General features: G+C 27.6%; 4 protein-coding genes across 7 annotated transcripts; 2 read left to right on the forward strand and 2 right to left on the reverse strand.

Annotated features, from left to right (window-relative positions):
- The first annotated feature begins 1,029 nt into the window (after window positions 1-1,029).
- AIF (Apoptosis inducing factor) lies at window positions 1,030-4,949 on the forward strand. Its single transcript, XM_033349654.2, has 12 exons — window positions 1,030-1,371; window positions 1,875-2,164; window positions 2,287-2,347; window positions 2,434-2,594; window positions 2,666-2,796; window positions 2,881-3,056; window positions 3,118-3,309; window positions 3,397-3,590; window positions 3,702-3,954; window positions 4,053-4,237; window positions 4,309-4,506; window positions 4,601-4,949. The coding sequence occupies exons 1-12, from the start codon at window positions 1,281-1,283 to the stop codon at window positions 4,670-4,672; spliced, it is 2,004 nt and encodes a 667-aa protein (XP_033205545.1). The 5' UTR covers window positions 1,030-1,280; the 3' UTR covers window positions 4,673-4,949.
- Window positions 4,359-9,820, reverse strand: LOC117165904 (protein broad-minded). Its single transcript, XM_033349405.2, has 8 exons — window positions 8,058-9,820; window positions 7,647-7,984; window positions 7,363-7,559; window positions 6,952-7,284; window positions 6,545-6,864; window positions 5,967-6,144; window positions 5,672-5,887; window positions 4,359-5,602 (listed from the first exon to the last, which is right to left on the reverse strand). The coding sequence occupies exons 1-8, from the start codon at window positions 9,731-9,733 to the stop codon at window positions 5,495-5,497; spliced, it is 3,366 nt and encodes a 1,121-aa protein (XP_033205296.1). The 5' UTR covers window positions 9,734-9,820; the 3' UTR covers window positions 4,359-5,494.
- A 60-nt stretch (window positions 9,821-9,880) lies between these two features.
- LOC117165880 (TBC domain-containing protein kinase-like protein) lies at window positions 9,881-14,362 on the reverse strand. Of its 4 annotated transcripts, none has more exons than XM_076627716.1 (15): window positions 14,161-14,362; window positions 13,769-14,075; window positions 13,419-13,629; window positions 13,092-13,341; window positions 12,757-12,985; window positions 12,410-12,684; window positions 12,195-12,341; window positions 11,997-12,117; window positions 11,643-11,804; window positions 11,399-11,576; window positions 11,130-11,336; window positions 10,762-11,021; window positions 10,559-10,686; window positions 10,316-10,478; window positions 9,881-10,258 (listed from the first exon to the last, which is right to left on the reverse strand). In XM_076627716.1, the coding sequence occupies exons 3-15, from the start codon at window positions 13,621-13,623 to the stop codon at window positions 10,151-10,153; spliced, it is 2,433 nt and encodes an 810-aa protein (XP_076483831.1). In that variant the 5' UTR covers window positions 13,624-13,629; window positions 13,769-14,075; window positions 14,161-14,362; the 3' UTR covers window positions 9,881-10,150. The 4 variants fall into 4 exon arrangements, with proteins under 4 accessions (XP_076483831.1, XP_076483830.1, XP_033205235.1 ...); XM_076627715.1 differs by having other exon boundaries at window positions 13,769-14,079; XM_033349344.2 differs by having other exon boundaries at window positions 9,881-10,251; window positions 13,769-14,362.
- A 125-nt stretch (window positions 14,363-14,487) lies between these two features.
- RpL10Ab (ribosomal protein L10Ab) lies at window positions 14,488-16,912 on the forward strand. Its single transcript, XM_033349367.2, has 5 exons — window positions 14,488-14,623; window positions 15,350-15,505; window positions 16,022-16,170; window positions 16,405-16,577; window positions 16,684-16,912. The coding sequence occupies exons 1-5, from the start codon at window positions 14,619-14,621 to the stop codon at window positions 16,852-16,854; spliced, it is 654 nt and encodes a 217-aa protein (XP_033205258.1). The 5' UTR covers window positions 14,488-14,618; the 3' UTR covers window positions 16,855-16,912.
- The last annotated feature ends 508 nt before the right edge of the window (window positions 16,913-17,420 follow it).

Genomic DNA, 17,420 nt, shown 5'->3' on the forward strand with positions numbered 1-17,420 from the left:
ATCGGTTGACCACGTATTTGTACATATGTATTTACTACCTAAGTATTTAATTACACACCTCCTTATGACCAATTGATAAGGATGTCCCATAACTTGTTAATCGAGAAAATTTCTACGATTTTCAAAATGTCGGTTCATCGCGCGGTTTTTACTGGAAGGAGAATCAAGCTTCCCTATTAAATTAGAAGAGTCCCTGAGATTCATTTGATATGTTGACACTAAGAACACACTTTATATATAAAATTACTTAAAAAAAACAAATTTCTTTGAAATTTTTTACATAAATAAAAACATATGTATTATCAATTTTTAACGTTAGCTTTTCTGTTGATCCTCAAGGAAGGAAAAGGAAAAGATTTAAGCTAATATAATAATAATGATAGTTTAATATAATGATTTATAAGAAAAAATCATATATTTATGTTATATGTACATGTATATATATTCATATATAGTCATTTTGAAGACAGATTCAATGAGCTATAACAGTATACATAAATATTTTAAGATCAGCGAAAGTCACAAAGAAGAATTTAAATTCTATTTAAATGCCGCTGGAATGTTGAAAAACAAATGAAAAATTGTAAAGAGTTGAAGATTAACATCACATTATACTTATTACTTACGCAGAAAACTTTGCTTATACGATTTTCGCTGACATATCAGTATTATACTTAGTGGCATTCTGAGTGTTATAGATCGTTGAATTTGGCTTCAAAATGGCTATAACTTACAAACAAACAAAATGTAACATTCGATAAAAATACAAAGTTGGTCTTTTTATCTCGTTAACTTTCTGTAACATACAATAAAACTATTTTTGCTATTCATTGCTTCCTATAAAACTATGTAATTTCTGTAAGAAACATTTTTTCAAATTTTGTGTTACAATGGAAATATATATTTCAGATGATAAAATTAAGTGATAGGTACATATGTACGTTCTGTATGCTTCATTTGTATTAGCATGAAGTTGCGCGATTATCTATATAGAGTATGCGCGGCTGTCATTCGTTAATAAATTAAAATTGTAATAAATATTTTAACATATTTACAAATCTTATTCCCGCTGTATAACAAATTTCTCTGGAATTGTTTCAAAATCGATGTATCGTAAATACGGCAAGTTGTTTCCCAAAGAAATTTGGTAATGGAGTGTCCTGTGCCATTCAAGTATAAAGGGAAAACTATAGAGCGACTTCCAGTCGTGCGTGTGGATAATAGAACCGGCCACACGCGCTTCCTCCATATTGCGTAAGGCCAAAATTGGCCCGTCAAAAATGTTAAGCTACGGTAGAGTTATAGGACGATTGCCAAAACTTACGAGACATTCATATGCCAATCACTATTGTCGACCTTCAAAATATGTTGGTAAGTACTGATATACTTAATTTTCAAAAACGTAGTTTTTAATTTATATCAATTTTTCTTCTGCTACTGAACTTGTTAGTATTTTCCAATTAAATATTAAGTTAAATCTTTTATTTGACATTCTAATTACAAACATTGACAGTAAAATCTTATAATTGTATATACACATTCAGATGATACTATCTTTCAATTAATATTCTGTTAAATTTATATCCGGTTTATTTATCTGAAAGTACACCATGCGATATAACCTCAAAGCCAGACAATGTATACATTTTTTCAATGTATTTGTTTCATATGATGTTATTGATGAAAAAAATCCTTTTATTAAAAGAAGCCTAAAAGTTGTGTAGAGCATATTATTCAATTACAATTATTTCATAATGCTTATTTTTCTTGCAGTAAAACAATTACTAATTTTATTTATATTTAAACAATTTCTAAATTAATGTTTAATGAGAATTATTCTTAAATTAACTATTATTATATTTTTCTGATTTTAGGAATATTTAGTGTTCATAATTTATGGTATAGTAGCAATACAAATGATAAAGCATTTAAACCTCCAGGGACCACCATAAAACCAGAAGAATGTGTACCTGAAAGTAGTTATTCCAAACAAAACAGAATTGTTCCTATATGTGAGTCTCATCCTAATGCATCTTGTCCACCATCTTGTTATGAAATTTGCGGAAAACCAGATGATTCGAAGAAACCAAATGACAAGAAGCCTTCATCGCCATATTGGAAAATATTAGCAACCTTGTTCATAGCAGGAGTTACAATATATGCGGTATGATACTAGAGATTGCTTTGTATATCATGTCTTATTTGTACTCTTGATTATAACAGATTATAATATTATAAATTTTTTGTTTTTTTCTTTCTTTTTAATATTTTCATTGAAACATGTAGATATCTTCTTCAAATTGGTTTACTATGAAAAAAACAGATTCTCAAAAGGATGTAAGTAAGAGTAAGTTGAATAAGAGCTTGTACTTATAAAATGTTTTTTTAAATGTAGATGTTCATGATTAATTTATGTTTATGTCACATAATTAGGAAAAAAGAATGGAAGGAGACTTAGAAGATCACTTGAAAAAACTAAATCTCCACCTACTTCTAGTTCATTCCCTTCAGAAATACCTTATCTTTTAATAGGAGGTGGAACAGCTGCATTTTCTGCATTTAGGTCTATTAAATCTAGAGATCCTAGAGCTAAGGTGCTTTGTAATAATTTTGTTTCTTCATTTACTGAACTAGGATCTAATAACATAACCAGTATTTTCCTTAGGTTTTAGTAATAACAGAAGAAGAAGATTTGCCATATATGAGACCTCCATTATCCAAAGAACTTTGGTATAATAGAGATAGAAAAATAAGTGCGCAATTACTTTTTAAGCAATGGAATGGTGCTCAAAGAAGGTAATAATCGAATGATCATTTATTCAAATAGAAATTCATTATGTTTTTATATAGTTAGTAGTTTATTATATATTATGTTTACAGCATATTTTATGAACCACCAGAATTTTATTCAGATATTACTAATTTGAGTCAATCTGATAAAGGTGGTGTGGCTGTAGCCACAGGCTGGAAAGTCACAAAAATTGATGTTCCAAACAAAACTGTGATGCTTGATGATGGTTATGAAATAAAATATGACAAGTGTCTTATTGCAACTGGTAAGTATAATTAATTTATATTTAAAATTTACATACAATTTTCATTATAATATATTTATAGGTGCGTCACCTAAAAATCTCCCAGTTTTTGAATCAATGCAAGATGAACTTAAGGATAAAATCGTAACCTTCAGAACAAAAGAAGATTTTCTTGATTTAGAAGATGCTGTGCATGATCCTAAGTATAAAAATACAGTTATAATTGGTGGAGGATTTCTTGGTTCGGAACTTGCCTGCTCATTGGCTCGTAATTGTAGGTTTTTATTACATCTTTTATTATTAATACCATTGTTTAATTAATTATTAACATAAAATAATAATTAATTTTATTATTATTTAGTACCTGAGAATAGAAAAGTATATCAAGTATATAAAGAGAAATTTATAATGGATCAAGTATTACCACAATACTTAAGCGAATGGGCAACAAAGAAAGCAATGTTAGAAGGTGTTAATTGTATTGCTAATTCTGAAGTAGAAGATTATTCTTATAAAGGTGGACAATTATCACTTATCCTTTCGGATAATCGTGTTGTACGTTTTATTTAAATATCTACACAAAAATAAAAATAATAATGAAAGTGATAGTTTGTTGATAAGTGAGTGATCATTCTTTTTTTTTCTTTTTTTTGTTTACATGGAAAGATTGATGCCGATCAAGTGATTGTAGCAGTAGGTGTTGAACCAAATACTGATTTGGCAAAAGCTTCACATTTAGAAACAGATCCTGAAATAGGCGGTTTTCTTGTTAATGCGGAATTAGAAGCAAGGAGTAATCTTTGGGTTGCTGGAGATGCAGCTTGCTTTTATGACATTAGACTTGGTAGAAGAAGAGTAGAACATCATGATCATGCTGTGATCTCAGGAAGATTGGCAGGAGAAAATATGACTGGTGCAAGTAAGTTAAGATTTTCTCAATATATGCTATGTTAATTATTAATATAAAAATTAAGATAAAATGAAAAATGATAAAATCTGTATTTCTGTGTTAACTAGGAAAACCATATCTACATCAATCAATGTTTTGGTCCGACTTAGGACCAGAGGTTGGATATGAAGCAATTGGTATTGTGGATTCATCACTGCCAACTGTAGGAGTTTTTGTAAAAACAACGAAGTCAGATGCTTCGATAACATCTGTTAATAGTTCAAATGAAATCACACAATCTTCAGATACGAAGGTAATGAATAGTATACTAATAATACAATCATAATTAACTTTATTTATATATTATGTACTTTTGAACCACAGAAATTGAATTCAACACAAATACAATCAAGCTTAGAAGAAACAGATAAATCAAAATGTTCCGATAATTCAAAAATCTCACTGGAGGAACCTAAAAAATATGATGATTTTGGAAAAGGAGTCGTTTTTTATTTACGTGATGATATTGTGGTTGGCATAGTTCTTTGGAACATCTTTAATCGGATGTCTATTGCTAGACAGGTACGTTCATGAAATGTGTAGAACAGAAGAAAGTTCAGTTTTTACAAAATATATATTAAAAGATATATTTCTTTTATATATGTATCTGTTACAGGTGCTTGCAAGAGGCACAAAATATGATGATTTAAATGAAGTAGCAAAACTGTTCACTATTCATGATGACTGATTCCACTAACACAAAACCTATATGACTATATCGTGTCATTATTGTACATAAGGTTATTTATCTATCAGTTCTAAAACATTTTACAAATAAAAAAAAGCCTACAACTGATTTTATTCCTGAGTTTATAAAATACGATTTGTATAAATATTGCACATACTACGTACAAAGTAATTTCCATAAAAATAAGTGGAAACATTCTTATAGACAATGAGATATGTTTATTAAACTAGCTACAAAATGTGAATTTTACTAGAAAATAAATGAAAATGTTTTGTTAGTTGAGCAGAGTTTAATATTATATCATACCAACAATAGTTATATATGTGTAAACATTCATACATACATATAAATTTACTTTAAAATAAGTTTTAAAAGTCATTTTGTGTTGACATATTTAAAGCTGGTTTTATTATTTAATATATATATATATATACAGGGTGGTTGGTGACTGGTGGTACAAGCAGAAAGGGGGTGATTCTACGCGAAAAAAGAAGTCGAAAATATAGAATAAAAATTTTTCGTTTGAGGCTTTGTTTTCGAGAAAATCGACTTTGAATTTTCGCTCGGTACGCGTGCACTTTATCACGTCTCCTTATAACGGATCTCACTGTAGATCGTTGTCTCGATGGAAAAATTTAAAAAAAAAAAGATTTTTTTATTCTATATTTTCGACTTCTTTTTTCGCGTAGAATCACCCCCTTTCCGCTTGTACTACCAGTTACCAACCACCCTGTATATATGTATATAATTATCTTGTTTTATTAATATAATGAATATTCAGTAAAAAATGAAATTTTTTGCTATTTTTATATTTTATTCTTTTTAATTAAATCCTTTAACCGAAAATTTTGGTAAAATTTTGTTCCCATATCTTTTGTCTAATGAATCCATAAATTTGATATAATTGTGACATTGATAATCATCCAAAACCTATATAAATAACGTAGATAAATTATACAATATGTAGGCATTATATTTAATATGTGTTATGATACATACCATATGTTCTGGCCACAGTTTTCCATTCGTTGTGCTTTCCATTATTGAAAATTGACAATGATATAAAAGTGATACACAATAATATATTATATAATCAGGCGAAAACAAAACACAAATTGCGAAAAAATGCATAATTTGGGGCAATGGAAGTATACCCCAAAAACATTGTGATACCATTAAATTACATATTAAAGACCAATCCACTCCAGAAGCATTCTGCATTGAAATATAAATTAATACATAATAATCTGTGATGGAAGGCAAATAAGAATGAAATTTATTTTTCAATATATACCTTAAGTGCAAATTTGATATGTGGGAGTTCATTACTAACAATGCTTTCTAAAATTTGCATAAATGTATATTGTGTGGCACATTCTTCTTTAATATTTTTATCCACAACTTTTCCCAAATTACACCATAAAAATGGAGTTACTGGGAATTGAATTAATTGAGTAATAAATGTTTTACATCTGTAATTATCATATGCTATTATATCATAATATAATATAGGTCAATGATGTGAAATAGTTGTCTTATGTGCATTATCATTGCAATGATGACCAAGTTTTCAACCTGAGACCTACCAATGATGATACATTGACTAGCTAGAGTTACCCCATAATCTTTTCTCAAAAAAGTAGTAGCAATTTCAATATTACTTTCTTCAGAAAGTTTTTGATCTATTTATTAAGATACTGCAGCATTTAGAAATTGCTACCAGGGGTATATTCGCGGTCAACTGAGGTATATGTGTATGAAGTACAATAGTAGAAAATAAAACAATTATTTAATAATTATAAAATGTTTGTGTTTTTTATATAAAATTATATTATGCAAAAATTTAATTTCCACTGGTAATTTTGTGTGTACCTGTCAACGTCTCCTTTACAAATGATGAATACTGTTGATAAAAACCAATCAAATCCATCAAATTTTGCTGGTCTTTCATATTGTATAAATGCATAACACGCATTTATAAATTCTTGTAATTTTTCTTTCATTTCAACTGTATTTTTCAAAACATCATTTTGTTCTGCATAATACAGAACTAAATCAATTCCGTGTATTTCTTCTGAAAACCAACAATCTATATTTGATGATATGTTTTCTTTCCATTGAAAGATTTCTCCCCATTCTGAAGTAGGAATTGCTTTCTGCATCTGATCCACTAGTTGAATTAATACTGTATTCTAGTAAATAAAAAATTTATCTTATAAAAATATAACAAGATAAACTTAACAAATTGAACCCAATAAAAGCAAAAAATCTGTATTTACTTTTATTGGATCTTGCGATGCTATATACGCTTCTCTAATTTGTTGGACCCAATTATTATCTAATAATCCAGATCTATTTTCTCGAAGCAAACTTTCTAATTCTGTGCCATATTCGGTTTCTGAGAATGAATTTTCTTTGATTAATTCCAATGGAAGTAACTTTGGTAGATTATATTCTTCTGGTTCTGAAACTTCTTCTTCATCTTTACTTTTAACAAAATATGTTTTAGATATAATTTTATGTTGTATTAAAGTATAATCATCAATGTATTTTGTATTCAGTTCTTCACTTATTACTTCTGTATTAAAATTTTGAAATCCTAACAAGATATTCTGGAAAGATTTATATTATAAAAATATAAAAAAGAAGAGATGAAAATATCTTAGTCTTATAGCATGTAGATGTATTACCTGAAAATTCAGTAATTCTAATAGATATAAACAAATATTCAAATTCCAAATCACAATATTTAATGATAGAAGCCCTAAATAGTGATAATTTGATTCAGGATTTATTGAATCATTAAATAATTCTGATAAATTAAGTGGATAATTGTGCTCTTCATTATTGTATGATTCTTTTATATTTGACATAAATGCACAAAAACCTATAAAATAAAAAATAAATAATTCATATAAATAAATTAAAATTAAATTAGTATGACATAATGAAAAATTTTTATCATTATTCTTACACTTAAAATTAAGAGAAAAAATTTTTAGTATATGTAAAAATTTCTGAATATTTTCATGATCCCATGGGTCATGAAAATAGTGTGGATCTTCTAGTATTTTACATGTTTCTGAGAGTAAGGTAGATAGAACATGGGGTGCAAGATTAGCAATTACATTATACCCCAAATGAAAAAAGGCAGCAGATGATACAAAGTTAACTACTTCAATTGATGTCCATGACATTCTTAAAGGTGCAGTAGATCCTTCAATTAGTTCTTGAAATACTGATGATTCTTGAACAAGACTTTTCAATCCATATGGTATAGATACCATCTTAAGTAATAATGTATTAATCGCACTATAAATAAAATTTTACTTTCTTAATACTATATTTAACTAATAAAAACAAATGCCATATATATTTAAATTACCTATTTATCTGTTGAGCTTTATTTTCATTCTCAAAATAAGATTTATCTAATTTCTTATAAAAATATGATACAGCAGGATAAAATTCTTTTTCTACTTTATACTGTATTATTTCATATGCATCAAATACGTTAAATAACTTCTGTATTACTTCAAATAATTTAACAAGATATTCTACATTCATTATGGATAAAGGTTGCCGTAACATATTTGATGCTATTATTATAATAAACATAGCTGGACATTTAGATATGTTACTTTCAAAATTTACTGTATGTTCTTTGCATTCTGAGATAAGAAATGTAGAACCATCTGCTGTGTCTAACATACATAGAATAATATTTAATGTATGTGGCCATATATTAATGTTATTTTCAGAAAAAGATGATAAATGACATAGTGCAATATGATAAAATTCATAATCATATAATATAGTTGGTTGGTCTAAAACAAATTGTAGAGCATAACAAGAAACATCATATACACTGCTTAATGTTTCGATGGATAATTTATTTAAAGCTCTCAGAGAAGCAGTTAAAAATCCAGAAACTGAAAATGGAATGTCAAATGTATTTTCCTTTAGAAGTTCACGGCCTGCTTTATAAACACAGAGTTGGGATACAAAACATAAACAATGAAGATAAGTTACTGTTTCCACTGTACTTCCATTAATAATAACTTCCATTGGATCATCGTAAATAGAAGCTGCTATAGAATGAGGAGGCTCTTCCAGTCCTCTTTGTACATAATGCATTATTTGTTGTAATAAATTTGGTGATTTTCCTATAGCAGTTAGAAATATTTTTCTAGTAGCAAGACTAACAATCCATTTTCTACTCCAGTCAGCACGTGGTTCTAATACAGAAATAATATTCAGTATATTTAATGTTTTTGTCTGTGTTGCAGTTCCAAATTCATGTGTACTCAAAAATATTATAAATTCTTCTATCATTTGTTCTATAGTTTTATCAGGATTTCTTGCACTTTTTAACTTTTCTTCATGATAACGAAGTATTAGATGTATGATACGAAATATTCTTTCATGGAAAAAGAATTTAAAATTAATTCCAGAAATTAATGTAGGTAAAATTTCAAATGTCTTTTGCGAGTGGTATTGAGCATTAAAACCATTCAATAAATTGGTATATACATCATACGATTGTAAACAAGAGAGCAATTTAGCGTGTACCTGTAAACTAGCTTCAAAAATAGATCTACTTTCATCTATAAGACCATCTAATAAAGATTTTTGAAGCGAATCCCATATGGGATTATTATTTAAATTTGATAGTTCACTTTTTAATAAAATTTCGTAACCAGCTAATCTTACATGAGCAGGTTTATTTTGATTAATTTTATCAAGAATAACGTTATAGCATTCATCGTTATTTAATGGAGAATTCCAATCTTCACTTGTTTGATCACTGATGCAAGAGGAGGATGACTGTGGTTGCGAATCGAAGAGTAGAGTTGATGTAGATCTCGAAGTAGATTGTTCAACGATTGTAGCTCTTATAGAATTCACTAAAATGAACATTTCTTTTGAACGTATAATCTTTTGAGCAATATTAATATTATCCACGTCTTCTCTCAATGATTTTTGTATATTTGCTTCAAATTCTTTTTTCAAGCACCTTTTTATCCACTTTTGGAGATTTGGAGAAATATCACCTTCCATATTTGCAAAATGAATGAATTCTATCTATACAATCATATTTAGACAATTAGAGTAACTCGAAAATGTAAATGAAACCTTTATACTAAAATGTTTTGACTGTGTTTCTATAGTAACCATCTAAAGCAAATGAAGATATAGTATACTGTATATAGTATAACAAAAATTTAATTCTTTAATTAATATAATACATATTTTATATGTACTATTATCGTTTATAATCTCAATGTTAGAAAGATATAATATTTTACAATTGCCTCATAATATTCTACATATAATATAGTTAAATAAAATATTACAATTTATGAGTAATTAAAATTATATATATATACATATATATACAAATTGTATGATCCTCAAATATGAAAATGTGGTGTTGTAATTTATTACATTAAAAAGTGCAGCATTTATACATTACTTTTATCGTAATGCTACTATAACGTTTGGAGATTTTGCCCGTAAGATAGAAATTCCTCCTTGTAAAGAACATACACCCACAACTCCACATTTTACCAAAAAATCTGCAAACTATAAAACATTTTTATTTCAATGCTGAAAAATTAAATTTTGTATTATAATACTAACCAAGGCATTATTTTGATCATGAGGCCCAATAATTACAACAACGCTATTTTTATTTTCTACAAGTGGTTTTGCATGTGGTCCAAGAGTTTCAATATGAGTTAAGGAAAGCTGTACGCTTGTAAATGGAATATTAATACTGCCTACTACAGCACCTCTTTCAAATCTATATAAAGTAAATGATTACCATATATATAGAAATGATTTAGAATAATGTAATATTTCCTTTACAAATAAATTACTCACTGTATGTTATTGCGCACATCTACAGTTATTAATCTTTCAGGGTTATTGTTTAATAAATCTAAAAAGTCATCAACAGAAATTCTTGGCATTTTTTCAGTACCTGGTTCTGGTTCTAACCAATTTATATCCTAAAACATAACATATTTTTTTAAATTTGTATTTAATAAATTATCTTGAAGAATATATAGAGTTTATATTTATACTTTTGGTTGATTAAACTGATGTTTTCTATAAGTAATACTAGGTGGTGTATTTTGGTACATCATCATAGAATCTTTAACACATAATTCGATGTCGATTTCAGGAAGATCAGAAAATAAGAGGATACATTCATTGAAACCTGAAGTTAAAAGAGAATCTCGTAATTGTTTTAATATTGCTAGTCCAACTAAAAGTGGAAATGATGAGTCTCCTAATAGAAGTTTATCCCATAAATGAAGTATTTTGTGAAGTGGAAACACATCTAAAATAAGAAAGTTCAAGAATATGTAATAATCAACAATTTCAAAAGAGGAAAATTTATGATGTGAACAATTTTACATAATCCAAACATTAATAATAAATGGCTTACGTGAAAACATTGTTAAAAACCATGGAATTGCAAACAATTCTAATACAAAGTTGATTGATCTAAGATGATTAGCTAATTGTGGATCGTGGAAAGCTATAATTTGTGAAAATTTTCCTAAATATTCTTGTATAATAGCAGAATTATCTTTCAGAAAAAATTTGTGAAGATACTTTGGTATAAATGCAGACAGACATTCGAATGCTCTAGCTAAAATAAAAATATTAATAAAGTTTACATATATGTACTATATAATTTACTTAATTTATTACCTTCGTTATTAAAATTAAGATATAGAAATGGAGCTGTTAACGAATCTAATCCTTGCCAATAAACATAATGAGGATTATTTCGAACCCATGCTTTGAGCAATCTTTGTAATCTTTCGTGACCAGCACCAGATGACAATAATTCACTATACTGATGACATCTTGGTATGTCTACCTCTATCTAAGATATTGTTAATAAATTAAAACATAAAGATAAATAATGTAATGTGACTTAATGATGAATTACTTGTCGATCTGTGTGCGTAGGTGTTTCTTTATCAATCATATCATAACGTTTTTGAATATCACCAGTAATACCAAGCAATGCTGCCCATACAGCTCCCCTAACAGGTGGAGGTATATCTTTGTGTGCTTCTTCAATTATTGCTTCCCGTGTAATTGGATAAACCTAAATTATCAATATACATAAGTAAATATTTTAAGTGTTCTATAAAAAGATTCTATTTTTGTAATAATTTATTAGTGATATTTTTTATTAATGAATTCATAGTAAATAATTTTAAACTTCAAAGATATTCCAAATAAAGTAATTACCTGTAACAGTTTATTATATATCAAATATTCAAAATAATATAATCACCTGTAGTAATCTATCATATAAAACAATCCTATAAAATTGATATTCTGTATCTCTTTCTCTTATAATTAAAGGTAACTGGGAAGCAGCATCTATCAAATCCTCTTGCGATTGAACGCGCATTCTATAAAGCATGTATGAGATGATTTATATAATATTGAAGAAAAATGTGAAATTTACATTTATCTTTATTATACCTACTGATTTGTTAACCATGGATAATTAGCTATATATGGAATATGAGACAAACGTTGATGTAGTGTATCAAGAGGAACTTTAACCACACGTAAATCAAGTAATCCTGCTGTGTCTCTTCTGCCAAACATTTGACCTAAAAGTATCACTAAACTAAAAAGAAAATTAAAATAAATTGTGCTTTTTTCCACAGAACATGATATTTATGAAACTTCTATTACTTTGGAATTGATAAAATAGGTGGTCTTGACCGGATAAATCCCTGTTTCTTTAACTCCACAGTAATATCGCCTCCTGCTAATTGCCATAAATAATATAATTCATCCATTTTTCTAACAATAACATTCTTATATAAATTTTTTTCTTTTTCTTTCTCATTTTGTAACAAAAATTCTTCAAATATAGGTAACTTCAGTAACTCTTCTGGTACCTTGCGCTCTAAGGGGTGAATTTGTAAACAACAATCTACAAAATCCTTTACTTTATCAGGTAAATCCTAGAACAATAATAAACACAAAGAAATAACTATAGAGTGTGACCCAGGATTTAAGAGTCAAATAAATTATACCTTATAAATATTGTAACAATTAGTTTCTCTTGCAAGACGTTCAAAAACAGAAGTTTCACAGTGTATTAGACTAAGAACTTTCCGCAAACATTGAGATAATTTTACACCTGGCCATATTGACTTTCCCAATAATAATTCTGCAATAATCATACCTAAAGACCAAGAATCTACTTTTGAGCTACTGACACCAGAACTCAGAAATACTTCAGGAGCTGTATACTTTGGATAACTAATAAAAAATTGTATTATGCATTTAAATAAGTATTTCTTATTTTTACTAAATATTCAATTGCAATTAAATTTTATTAAACTAAATATTTTATTATAAGACATACCCAATAGGAAAAGATACATTTTTTCCACTATCTGTCATATAATATAAACCAAAATTATATAACTGTACATTTCCACTTTTATTGACTAATATATTTTCAGGATTTAAATGTCTGTGTACTAAGCCTAAATTATTCATATGCTGTAAACCCAACAGGCATTGAAATGCTATTTTCACAATATCATCAATGTTCAAATTTTCTTTTTTATTTAATGTATCTCCATTATATTCTGCAACTACTACTACCCGTTCTACAAAAAATAATTTTAATTAGATAATTATATGAAATGTTTTTAAATTTCTAATTTTTAAATATAATAAGATTTACCATGTTTACTTCTAATTATATCAAGATATGTAGATAAATTTGGATGGTGAATAGTCTTTAAAAATTGAGATTTTCCATATATGGTTATTGAATTTGGTGTAAGAGGTAAACCATTACTACCACAAACTTCAACTGGATGACTTTGGGCAAAAAATGTCATCCCTCCAAAACATCGTTCTTCGTTTTCTAAAAGTGCTGGACACATCCTCAACTATAAAATAGAACATATTATTATAGAGTATCTTAACAATATTTAAATAACTAATTTAATTTTAATAATGACAAAAAATTTACATATATATTAAAAAATACGTCATGTAATACAAGAAATAATTATAAAATATACGTACTTGATTTATCAATATATATTTTTACGAAATTTTAAACTATAAATCGATATTTACATCATTAACCTCAACGAATACTTATAACCATTATCAATTATAAAAATACATTTAATTGTCTCTTAGAATTATGTCTTTTCATAGTTTAATTATTTATCATTTGCAAATGAAACCAAATTATTGATTTATTTATCAATTTTGTTTACAAGAATAAACAAGAGCACCCACTACATATACATACATATGTATATATGTATATATCACTGATATGTATATGTATCATGAACCACGATCATATAAATAGATCTGGACACTTGCTAGGGAAAATCGTTCGAAAATTGAATCATGTCTAGTTGCGAAAAATTAACATGGAAGATTAACAAAGTCTGCGTTCTTACGAGACAGACAGAGATGAGTAGAGTGTCTCTTTCTTTGAGGTATTCATAGCATGTCACGGATTGCAAAACGAAAACCTTCTTGCCTTCGATGTTAATTTTTCACAACTAGTCACGATTTAATTTTCAGACAGTTTTTCACAGACTTCAATATATATAAATGTAGGACCTGGTAATAGGAATTCTGGTACATAATATGTATAGTCTAACATACATAGACTATATATATATATCGATGCATACCGAAATAGTTAAATTTAAAGCCGAGTTCACATAAATTGCAAGCACGACATCTGTGACAGTTTCATAAACTATGAGCTAGGATGCTCATAAGCGTGATCCCATCTAGAAAATATGTATTGGTTTTACTGGTTCTGCTGTTAACATAGCAGTTTCCTTTCTGATTTTAATCGTGCAGTAGATAGGACGTTTTCTTTTCAGTGATCTTGTAAGGAGGTACAATGACGTGAGTATCTAATCTTTTCATATTTTATAAATCTGAAATTTTTTTTCTTTGATATTGTAAATAATATTTATTGCGATATATCTTTTTAATATAATTACCAATATTTTTTAAAAATAATCGTTATTGAAGCTTTATATCGTACCAATTTCTGGACATGATATCTCCACATTGTACTATAATTTTTCAAATGCATCTTTAAAAGTCTTTTATAAAATAAATTTTAAGCATTTAGTAAATATAAATAAATACTTTTTCTATTATGTATTGAATTATTTTTATTTTATAACAGTTTTATATATTTTATTTAAATTATATTCTAATCCTAACCGACATTTTTATCATTGTAGTATAGTATTATTGAAAATATTAATCTTTTATATATGTACTATTTTAATATAATTTTATTTTAATAATAAATAAATTCACATGAGTTCACTATATGTTGGAAATAAATAAAGAAAATGGGCACTGCTTATAAGATTGATTGTGAACACCAAGCAATAAAAAAATTTCATGTACAAAAATGTTGGTAGCAATTCATATCTTATCTATAAACAATTTCATTAGAAACAAAAACATGCTAGTATCAATGAATCAATTGACAAAGCTCTGTCCGTATCTCAGTTCTAAGACCTACTTTTTTTTATTTGTATTCTGTATATTATAATAGTAGTAATAATTGTTTTAAATTTCAACTTTGATTGTAATAATAATTTTAATCAATAGGTCCAAAGTATCACGTGATACTCTCTATGAATGTGTGAATGGTGTTATCCAAAATTCACAAGACAAAAAAAGGAAATTCTTAGAAACAGTGGAACTCCAAATTGGCTTGAAGAATTATGATCCTCAAAAGGACAAACGTTTCTCAGGCACCGTCAAGTATGTTTCTACCTGACATTGAGGATTCTTTTCGGTTTTTACTTCTCTTTTCTTTTCCTTTTTTTATTTTTTTTTTTATTTTTTAACTAACATCCGAAAAGGTTGCCTCATGCATAGTCAGGAAGCTAGGTTTTACCTAGCGGACCTCTACCCAGGGTCTTAAATAAATTGGGGAGGTTTTTTACCGTTGTATTTATTACAGGATCATGAATCATGATCCTGCTGGTAAGTCAATATTTGACTATGGTAACTATTCAATCAATTCAATTATTAAAACCAATGTTCAGTGATGTTGAACTACTTTGCATGTATTATCTGAATACTTCGTGTGGTTATCCAATATGTTACTGAGAATATTGACTTTGATAATTGTATTTTCATTTTTGAGTAATTGGAATAATGTTGAATTCCACTTTGAGTGTTACTTTGAATATTTATTCATAATAACATATATGGAATCAACAGTTTAAGGAATATTAATTACTTAATTACACACGTAATTTATCTCTATTAAAGGTTGAAGAATATTCCAAGACCAAAGATGCAAGTTTGTGTTTTGGGAGATCAACAACATTGTGATGAAGCTAAAGCTAATAATATTCCATATATGGATGCAGAAGCATTGAAAAAATTAAATAAGAACAAAAAACTTGTAAAGAAACTAGGTAATTTGAAGCTTTTTATTTTGTCTATTTAATTCTTTTCTTTGTGCCTTCCAAAAAGCACCATTGCTAGTTTGTAATTTGTAGTAGTGGTCGTCTACTGGAAGAAAATGAAATTCTTCACTTGGTGAGGACGTTGTGTTTTATTCCTTCGTACCTCAATCCGTGTCGAGACATCTTTTAAATCAACTTTAATATAATTTGATTTAAAAATTAACTTGCGTGTGCTTTTTACAGCTAAAAAATATGACGCCTTCTTAGCTAGTGAATCTTTAATTAAACAAATTCCACGTATTCTTGGTCCTGGTCTGAACAAAGCTGGCAAGTTCCCTGGTCTTCTATCTCATCAGGAGTCAATGGTAGGGAAAATTGATGAGGTGAAAGCTACAATTAAATTTCAAATGAAGAAGGTAAATTTTGTTGCATATTCGTTGTTTCAAAAAAATATTTTACTTACAAATTCTTGCTAAAATTGTAATTTATAATATCCAAATGTAATTTGAAAAACTTTTTCAGGTATTATGTTTGTCAGTGGCTGTAGGTCACGTGGGAATGACTCCAGATGAATTGGTACAAAATGTACATCTTTCAATTAACTTTTTAGTTTCATTGTTGAAAAAACACTGGCAAAATGTACGTTCTCTTCACATTAAATCTTCTATGGGACCACCTCAGAGATTATACTAATTTAATTAGTATAAATACTATTGATGTACAATGAAAAAATAAAACAGACATAACTCAATGTATGGTGTTACAGTTTGTTATAAAAAATTTTCCTATTTGATATTTTCCAAACTTATAATTTAAAAATGTATTAATATCATAATTCATGTACTATAATTATCTTATTGAAAATCGTGTACAATTGTTACATTTACTAGAGTAAAGTTCTATATGTTTTAACATAATGTATCGTCGTAATCGTATTGTGTAATATTTCATTAAAAAGAAAAATTACTTTGTGATGTATTTATAATATTTTATCATTAATATGGTACCAAAAATTTTGTAAAAGAAACATTCATTATATGTATCGGTAATTATGAAAATGCTGTATCAAGAAAAAAGTCGAGATTTTCGTTTGTTTTGTTATATCGATTTATATTTTTATATAACTAAGAAATTTTTGCTAAATAGCTGAGAAATGAGTAACGATATGAGGAAGTCACTTCCATATTTATCCATGGAAGTTATGATTTATCTACGTTCATTTTGACAGTGGTGTAGGTCACATGTACCTTGTGCGTGAG

The sequence above is a fragment of the Bombus vancouverensis genome, chromosome 2 (genome assembly GCF_051014615.1).
Source record: "Bombus vancouverensis nearcticus chromosome 2, iyBomVanc1_principal, whole genome shotgun sequence".
Taxonomy (NCBI): domain Eukaryota; kingdom Metazoa; phylum Arthropoda; class Insecta; order Hymenoptera; family Apidae; genus Bombus; species Bombus vancouverensis.